We start from the raw sequence: 9,832 nt of genomic DNA, 5'->3' as shown, positions 1-9,832 counted from the left end.
AGCATTAGTTGAGAAAGTCGGTCGGCTAATGACTTCTTAGCCTTTCTTAAGTAAAATCCACGTGTCATGATTATGAAAATGCGAATAACAAAGTGGAAGAGAGGTATAATAAAATATTATATTTTTTTGGATGATTTGAAGATTTTTTAGCACATTTAAAAAAATACTACCACTACTTTAAGTATATATATTTTAAAAAATTATACATAAAAATATATTTAATATTATTTTCCCATATAATTACTAATTATTTTGCCAAATAAGATATTAAGAATTTATATGTAATTACTACCTTATATCCAAACACACCTTGCATTTTAAAATATAGTGTAATTACTAGATTGTGTAATTATCACCCTAATAATTACCCTACCTAGTAATTACACAGTTACTTCTAAACACATCCATGGGCTATGACCCATGAGAATTGGAGAGTGTAATTAAAACATTACATGGTCAGACAAATATGCTAAATTGTATAATTATTTCTAATTACATACAAATTCAATTACATGACTTTCTAAACATAACCAATGTAAATTATTTAGAATGTTTGAAAAATGCTGAATGATATTATAATTAAAAGAAACGGTATGAAAAAAATTGGAAAAATATTCCCGTATATGATTTCTTCCACGCTGTATTCAATAAAGAACTCCATGTAAACAAATGAAATGATGGTTGAGTCCTTTCCTTAAGACGGCTACAACAACGGATATTAGGGACAAAATGGTATTTTCATCTTTCCTTTCTCGGTTCCCTATAAAAGTTCCTGAACCTTTCCCTCTCCAATTTTAAACCCTCTCTCCTTTTATCTGAGAAGTCGGAACGCCAAAAGAAAATCAAAGCTCGAAGAAGGAGAAGACAAGGAACAATCTATATATGTATGTATTTATATATCTGTAGACCGAAATCGAAATAGAAGAAGACGAAGAACCAGATCAGAGTTCAGTACTTGTTGAAGAATAACAAAGATGTTTACAATGTTCAGAGGAAAAGAAAGTTCTCCTAGTGTTTCGCCTCAATCGCCGTCTCCGTCGTCTGTTGCACCGTCCATGACTGGACCAGCGAGACCGCTTCGACTGGTCTATTGTGATGAGAAGGGAAAGTTTCGGATGGATCCCGAAGCGGTTGCCACGCTTCAGCTCGTCAAGGGACCGATCGGGGTCGTTTCCGTCTGTGGCCGTGCTCGCCAAGGGAAAAGCTACATTCTTAACCAGGTGAAGTCTATGGTTTTTTCGTTTCTTGCTAATGTACATGAAACATGCTCAGTATTTTTTTTTTTGTTTTGATTTTTTGTTTAGGGTTTATGATTTTGTCCATTGAAGTTGATTTTCTAATTTTAGTGATTTTAGGATTAGGAAAGTACAGTGTGCGAGTTTCCTGAGTGTTTTTGTTTTCTTAAATTGCCAGAACGATAATACCAGACTCAATTTATTAAGTATGCTTTACTTTTTTTTTTTTTTTAAATTGTAGCTTCTTGGGAGGAGCAGCGGGTTTCAGGTTTCATCAACTCATCGGCCATGCACTAAAGGTCTCTGGTTGTGGAGTGCTCCAATAAAGAGAACTGCTCTTGATGGAACAGAGTTCAGTCTCTTACTATTAGACAGTGAAGGCATAGATGCTTATGATCAAACGGTCAGCTTCTAATTATTTGCCTAGAAACATGCTTTTGATTCAATTATATATTTATTGTAAGGGAGTTTCTGTTTCCTTTCAGTTTAATACATATAGATATAAATGTATATGATGCTGTTGCACTTTATGGTGTTCAATAGTTCGGGTGTCCTGACATTTTTTTTTTCTTTGCCAGGGAACGTACAGCACCCAAATATTTTCCTTAGCTGTGCTATTATCTAGCATGTTTGTTTATAACCAGGTTCGTACAACTTATTCTGGTATGACAAATGTCTTTGATTTAGTAGGGTCTTACTGAGAAGGTTTCATTATAAATGTGGAGATGGGTTGTGGAACAGAATATTATGCAGTTTGATGCGATATTTGATCTTACTCAAGAAGTTTCATTTCATTAATCTCAAACATTTTGCTTTAATTAGATGGGTGGCATAGATGAGGCTGCTTTGGATCGTCTTTCTCTTGTCACACAAATGACAAAACATATTCGTGTTAGAGCTTCTGGAGATAGAACTTCAGCTTCTGAGCTCGGGCAGTTCTCTCCAATTTTTGTGTGGCTTCTAAGGGTAATTTCTTCATTTCTTATTGGTCTCTGTAGTAATGTGATGTAGGGACAATTACATTTTTATTTTGTTCTTGTAGATGCTGTGTAAATTGTTACTGTTATTATTTGGTGACAAAGGGTTCTATTTTTTGTAGTCTTCAATTGATTCAATATGTATAATCTATGTTGCAGGACTTTTATTTGGATTTAGTAGAGGATGATAGAAGGATAACACCCCGTGACTATCTTGAGCTTGCTTTGCGGCCAGTTCAAGGTAGTGGGAAAGACATAGCTGCAAAGAATGAGGTTCTATCCAACTCTAACTTTTTACTGAAGCATTATGACGAATCAATTGTAAATGATTTTTTCAAGAATTTCTTGTCAAAGTAAATACACTGGCACATAAAATTACACTTTCCCCATTGGAGATTCTAATTTCATAATAGAATTGATCAACAGATTCGTGACTCCATCCGAGCTCTGTTTCCAGATCGAGAATGTTTCACCCTTGTGCGGCCTTTGAACAATGAAGCTGAGCTCCAACGACTTGATCAAATTTCAGTTAGTATTTATGGCTCTAATGAATTCTCAGTCTATCTTTTGGTAGTGGTTTCTTTTAATGATAAACCTTATTGGTTGGTTGGTTTTCTAGATCTCGATGGTTTACATTTTTCTTTTATTAAGTTGGTAGTCATGCAATTCGCTATGATTGTTTTCAAACTTTATCTTTTGGTAGTCATGTTTTAATGAATTTTCTGTTAGGGGTGTGTGCTGACACAGTCTTTTTATATGCAGTTGAACAAGCTAAGGCCTGAATTTAAATCTGGGCTAGATGCATTAACAAAGTTTATTTTTGAAAGAACAAGGCCTAAACAAGTTGGGGCAACCATAATGACTGGTCCAATTCTTGTTGGTATTACGCAGTCTTATCTAGAAGCACTCAATAAGGGTGCAGTGCCAACAATATCCTCTTCATGGCAGGTTACTACCTTGAACCTTTTGCACTTGAATGAATATTAAGAATCGGATTCTTTGTCTTGCATGTGTGTGGTTAGAAGTATTCTTTGTATTATTTTAATATCATTTTCAAAATCTGACTAGAAAGTTAGTGGTTACAAAGGTTTAATAATATTGGAGGTCTTGAATTTTATGAAAATTAAGAAAGCAGACAATATTCGTAACAGAACATAAACTTAATTCATCGAAAAAAAAAAACGTAATAAGTAAACACAGGGTCAAGACAACTTAAAGCTTCAAATTAGAAAATCATGCTAGATTTTAAATTTAGTCTAAATCTAGTCTTAAATCAAGTTTTTTGTCCTAAATCAAGTTTTTTGTCCTAAATTAAGTTTTTGAAGCTTTAAAATAAGTCTTTTAAGCCCTAATTGTGCTGGTTGTCTGCGTTTGGTTATGTTCTCTCTTCACGGCTTGAATGAAGAATGGAGAGGTACCAGACTTTATTTTTTCTTTTAAATTTAATGACTAAACTTGTTTAATTAAATCCAATAAATTTGAAGCCCAATAAAAATGAGGAAACCCCGTGTTTCAGAATGTAGAGTATTGAAACCTACACTTTTGATAGATTGAGGCGAAAGTTTAATTTTTTGCTGACTCAGAACAACAGAATTAATTTATAAGGCATAAATTTCTAACACTTTCCTAAACCATGTACTTACAAAATAAGTGGAGGATTTTTTTTGAAAAGCACATTTTTGACACTTGGGAGAGGGAATTTGAACTTGACACCTCTTTATGAGGAGAGATGTAGTACCACCAGGTTATGCCAATAACCACTTTGCAAAATAACTTCTATGTATTTTGTTTTGGTGAGGCGAGGTGTAAGTCTCAAACATTTAATTATAGAAGTACCTGTAAACTACCTGAAAGTGCCAAATATTGCTAATCAAAATTAATAAATCTTTAACATAAATTAATGCTAGAAATTTATAGTAAAATTGAAATTACATACTCAAAGATAGGATAAAATGTCCCACAAGCTATCTAAAACTTTCAATTAAGGAAACAAATGAAGCCTTCTATTTTATTTTTAATTTTCTATAGCAATATAATCTACAGTGCAAGGAAATTTTTTTGGTTATACATCAATGTAATTTTAGATTGGGCTGTCAGTATTGCATTAAAATCACTATTGGGCTTACTGAACCCATTAAAGTGTTTGGCCAAGCAACCAAGTTAGAAATGAGTCCAGAAGGCACAGTTAGGGGCCATTTGAGTCAGCACCTGACCCCATGGAGGCATACGCTTAGAAGCCTTGAGGCCTTTCATTAACGCATCTCCAACTGTGGCTCTACTAAAGCCACTTTTATTTTGAAACAAAAATTAGTAATGGAGCTTTATCTTTATCTCTATTTTGAAGAAATCAACTATTTGACTTCAATAATGAAGGCAAAACTAGTTATATAGTCAGGATTAATTACCTACAATAGCCTTAATAATATATTTCAAGTATATTTATATTCTCTTATAGGCTATTATAAATTAGTTATTGATGATAAAAAGGAATAAAAAGAAGAATATTCTTTCTTGAAGTAATTTGAAGCAGCGTGTTGGAGATGAAATAGTAATTAAAGGTGATAAAGTGAAGTTGAACAGCTTTAAAATAATGTTTGGGTTGGAGATGGCCTTACCACCTCACAATAACGTCTTTTGTACAAATTAAGATATGACGTGAGCAGAGATGCCCAAAAGGATATTAAGCCTGTCTTGTCATGTAAGTGGGGTATATAAACTTGCTAATATTAAGATAACAAAAGTTTCAACAGATTAATAGAGTGGGTATGAAACATGTCAATATTTAGATCCAAAGCTCAGTCTAATCAGCTAAAGTACTATTTTGAATCACTGCTTTCACTTTTAAATAATGTTATTCACGGCTTATTGAGCCAATGTGGTAATGAGTGCATGCAATAAATTTGGAGTTCACTTCCCCAATTTTTTTAATCAGCAAATATTATTTGCACTTGTTTAACTAGTGTTGTAAGCATGAGTTGTGAGACATCATTTGGGATTACTTTTAGAGTTTTTGTATCATCATTTTATGCGTACCTATAAATGCTTCGCAGAGTGTTGAAGAAGCTGAGTGTCGGAGAGCGTATGATTCCGCAGCAGAGGTTTATATGTCTTCATTTGACCGTTCAAAGCCTCCAGAAGAAGTAAGTGATGATACAGTATTCTTGTTTATCAGGTTTCTATTATTTTCTTCTAAACACATTTTTGTAGGATACGCTGAGGGATGCTCATGAAGAAGCAGTACAGAAATCATTGGCTGCATTCAATGCTGCTGCTGTAGGGGCTGGTTCAGTAAGAAAGAAATATGAGGGAACTTTGCAGAAGTTCTTCAAAAAGGCGTTTGAGGTAATTATCAAATAAATACTTCAGCTCAATGGTTAAAATTAGGTTTATGCACTCTACAGCCTAAGAACATAAAAACCACTAAATGTAGACAGGCTTCAACAACCAGCAATCATGTGAATGTAGTTCTTGGATGACTTTCAGCACAGTAGCACTCTTGAATATCTACCTATTTTACGCAGCAGTGGCTGTCTCTGTATACATGCTCATGTGTTTGATCATTTTCACCTAGCATACTTAATTATTTTATTGGCTAAACACACAGGATTACAAGAAGAGTGCTTATATGGAAGCAGAAATGCAATGTTCAAATGCTTTGCAAAGCATGGAAAGGAAGCTTAGAACAGCTTGCCATGCTAGTGCTGCTAATTTCGACAATGTTGTGAAGGTAAGCATTTTTGGTAAGTGTGTTTCTTAGTCTTCTTTGTTAAGTGTAGTTTCAACAATGTATCAATTTTATTACTCAGACTGCATTTTTTTTTTGTGTCGAAATTTATCGAGTTTCCTCATCCCTGCCCCCCTTCTTTGCAATAATTATTGAATAAGAAATGAAATTCCAAGGGTATAAGAAACCATGTTATGCCCTGCAAATTAGTCTAGTGAATGAACCACTCTGAATCTTCTTTCAGCCGACAATCACCCTGTAAATTGCATATGAAATATCTACTCTGGAGCAACCAATGGAGCTTTTAGCTCCAGAAACAAGCTATTAAGTATATAGAGCTTTAGCTATTGTGGAAACCTTTGCCTTTGGAGTTGTGAGTGGAGCTGGTCTTTTTTCTATTTGAAGCTTTAATTTTGTGTGAACATGTTTTTCATTTGGAGTCACAAAGGGCACATCTAGCAATTCCCATATAAATTGTAGTCCTTTGTTGATTTGTTTTTATCTTGCAATCTTCTTTGATAGATGTATGTAGACTTGACCTTCATTTTCTTGTAAAAAGTTAGAAGGGAAACTTATCTTATGTGTTCAGTGGTGGTTGTTTTCTAGGTCCTTGATGGTCTTGTATCAGAGTATGAAAAGTCAAGTCATGGTCCTGGAAAATGGCAGAAGCTGGCCATGTTCTTACAGAAAAGGTTTGCAATGATTTTTCCTTTGTTTTAATTTCGTTTTGTGTGTGAATAATGTGTGTAAGGGCATGCCTTTTGAATTCAATAAAATCCCAGTTTTGAAGGTCCAATACTTGATCTCACCAAGAGATTAGTTGACCAAGTTGGATCAGAGAAAAATACTCTTCTATTAAAATGCCGATCAATTGAAGATAAGCTTGCGTTGCTTAACAAGCAGCTGGAAGCAAGTGATAAGTCAAAGTCTGAATATCTGAAGCGTTATGAGGAATCTATTGGCGAGAAGAAGCAGCTAGCTGATGAATATATGGCTCGGATAGCAAACTTACAGAGTAATTGCAGTTCACTGGGTGAGAGGTGCTCTAGCTTGTTGAAGGCACTGGATTCAGCAAAGCAAGAATCTGTAGACTGGCAAAGAAAATATGAGCAGATCTTATCAAAGCAGAAGGCAGAGGAAGATCAAGCAAGTTCTGAAATTGCAGTTCTCAAGTCTCGGAGCAGTGCTGCTGAAGCAAGGCTAGCTGCCGCTAAGGAACACGCTCAGTCAGCTCAGGAGGAGTCAGAGGAGTGGAAGCGGAAGTATGATGTTGCTGTTAGGGAAGCTAAAGCTGCTCTAGAAAAGGCTGCTGTTGTTCAAGAGCGCACAAGCAAAGAAACACAGAAAAGAGAAGATGCTCTTAGAGAAGAGTTTGCAATTACTTTGGCTGAGAGGGTGAGCTCTTTTATTCTTCCATCTCTTTAAATTTTTCATAGTTAACAATTGTATTCGCAGGGTGCTGATTTTTTGTGGTTTGTAGTTTCTATACTGTTTCTGTAATTTTTTTTTTTTATATTTGTTAATGGATATACAGGAAGAAGAACTGAAGGATAAGGCGTCGAAGATTGAATATGCTGAGCAGTGCTTGACTACACTAAAATTAGAGTTGAAGGTAAGCTGTATTTTTTCACATGATCAACAAATATTATGTTGTTCATCTTTCTTCTCACTTATGCCTGTTTTGATCAGCAACTAGCTTTTTATGCTTAACATTAATGCTTGCAACTGGCTATGACGGTGCAGGCTGCTAAATCAAAAGTAGATAGTTATGATGCTGAAATGGCATCAACGAAGCTGCAAATCAAACAGTTGAGTGAAAAATTGGAAACTGCTAGTGCCAAGGCTCACTCATTTGAGAGAGAAAAGAAGATACTGGAGCAAGAGAAGATTCATTTGGAGCAGAAGTACTTATCTGATAGCAAAAGGTTTGAGGAAGTCCAGGAAAGATGTAAAATTGCAGAAAGAGAAGCTGCCAGGGCAACAGAAATTGCTGATAAAGCAAGAGCTCATTCAGATACTGCCCAGAAGGATAAGAGTGAGATGCAGAGGTTGGCAATGGAAAGATTGGCACAGATTGAGAGGGCTGAAAGGCTTATAGAGAATTTGCATAGAGAGAAAGGTGACTTAGCCGATGAACTAGAGAGCATTCGTCGATCAGAGATGAAAGCTCATTCAAAAGTTGCTATGCTGGAGGGAAGAGTTGAAGAAAGGGAGAAAGAAATAGAATCACTTTTGCAATCAAATAATGAGCAAAGGGCTAGTACAGTTCAAGTTCTTCAAGATCTTCTGGATACAGAGCGGGCCGCACATGCTGATGCAAATAACAGGGCTGAAGCTCTTTCACTTCAGCTGCAAGCAGCGCAAGCAAAACTTGATAAGTTACAGCAAGAATTGACTTCAGTTCGAATAACTGAAACAGCACTGGATAGTAAGCTTAAGACTGCTTCACATGGGAAGCGTATAAGGGCAGATGACTATGAAATGGGTTTTGAATCTGTTCAAGACATGGACACAAGTGACAGAACTCGAGCAAATAAGCGATCCAGAAGCACGACCAGCCCTCTAAAGCACACTCAAGCAGAAGATGGTGGCTCTATATTCCAGGGAGATGATGATAGCCACAGTCAGCAGACCAATCCCGAAGACTACACAAAATTCACTGTCCAGAAACTTAAACAGGAACTCACGAAACATAATTTTGGAGCGGAACTACTCCAGTTGAGGAATCCCAACAAGAAGGACATCCTCGCTCTGTACGAGAAATGTGTCCTCCAAAAGTCATGACCTTGTAAAGCAGCATTCAGGTGTAATCTACCGGGAGACATCGTGATAGACTTATTACTTAGGACTTAAAGTTTTCAGAGGGTTTTCATTTGGTACCTTTCATATTGTGTAACTGTTTCCACCCTCCTAGTTTATTGTAGTTTGAGTAGTAATATTTTTTTAAAGCTACTGCTGTTTGCTGACTTCTAGATTTCAATAGGTGGCATATATCAATCTTTTACTTGTTTAATTTTTTGGTGGTTTTTGTGTGAATTTCCCATTCAGTATGCTGTGATCGTCCATCAATGTGAACTATTTAATGTCTAGGACATGTGTGAAGTGACCAAGAGACTGTTATTTATAAAGCAAACTGAGATATGGGGCGAATTCTTCTGTCCTCCTTTACAAGAAATTATCCTATTCACTTTGCCTGTTATCTGTGCTAATCAATGTTATTACACAATGTCACAATCTACATCTTTGGAATCTCTTTATCATTGTGCTTTCTTAAATATACTTATAATAATAACCTTTTAGTTGACCTTTCATGTTTGAAATTATATGCTAGGATATTATTTTTAATTTTTTTTTCATAATAATATTTATTATAGTTATAATATTATTTTTTTTTGTAAAATTTTGAAATTTTTTAAATAGTTTACAGTACGTAAAATATAGTTCCTAATATTTCATTTTATTATGCATGTTCGAAAATTTTGATCTTATTTTTGGCAATGTAAACTTTTTGAAATTTTTCAAAAATTTACAGGAATGATGTAACTATAATATATATATATATTTTTTTTAAAAAAATATTTCGACATGTATTTTCAAACACGGAGGTTGACTAAGAGGTTGTAATAGAGATTTATATTGGCACTTATATAATAATAACAATAGTAATAATAATAATAACAATTTTTCAACTTTGTTTTCGAGCATCTCCAGCCATACTTAAAGGAGAATTTTTTTTTAGTTATTTCAGTATCATCAAATAGACTTTTAACTTCCATGCATTTTTTTTTTTCTTAACTACAGTAGAATCTCTTGTCATCCCGATTTTTGCCCACCTGACGTGGTATGTCCTCGTGGCCAAGATCAATGCCATGTGGGAGTATTAACTTATCAACAAG

At 34.9% G+C, this 9,832-nt stretch overlaps 1 protein-coding gene across 1 annotated transcript; it reads left to right on the top strand.

Annotated features, from left to right (window-relative positions):
- Positions 1–740: 740 nt before the first annotated feature.
- LOC115697845 (uncharacterized) lies at positions 741–9,172 on the top strand. Its single transcript, XM_030624989.2, has 14 exons — positions 741–1,220; positions 1,477–1,638; positions 1,814–1,879; positions 2,058–2,201; positions 2,372–2,485; positions 2,639–2,740; positions 2,975–3,160; positions 5,263–5,352; positions 5,420–5,554; positions 5,817–5,939; positions 6,543–6,628; positions 6,719–7,331; positions 7,471–7,548; positions 7,680–9,172. Exons 1-14 carry the CDS (start codon positions 975–977, stop codon positions 8,718–8,720), a joined length of 3,186 nt encoding a protein of 1,061 aa, XP_030480849.1. The 5' UTR covers positions 741–974; the 3' UTR covers positions 8,721–9,172.
- The last annotated feature ends 660 nt before the right edge of the window (positions 9,173–9,832 follow it).

Source organism: Cannabis sativa, chromosome 7 (genome assembly GCF_029168945.1).
Source record: "Cannabis sativa cultivar Pink pepper isolate KNU-18-1 chromosome 7, ASM2916894v1, whole genome shotgun sequence".
Classification (NCBI taxonomy): Eukaryota; Viridiplantae; Streptophyta; class Magnoliopsida; order Rosales; family Cannabaceae; genus Cannabis; species Cannabis sativa.
This window is presented reverse-complemented; position numbering and strand designations above follow the sequence as displayed.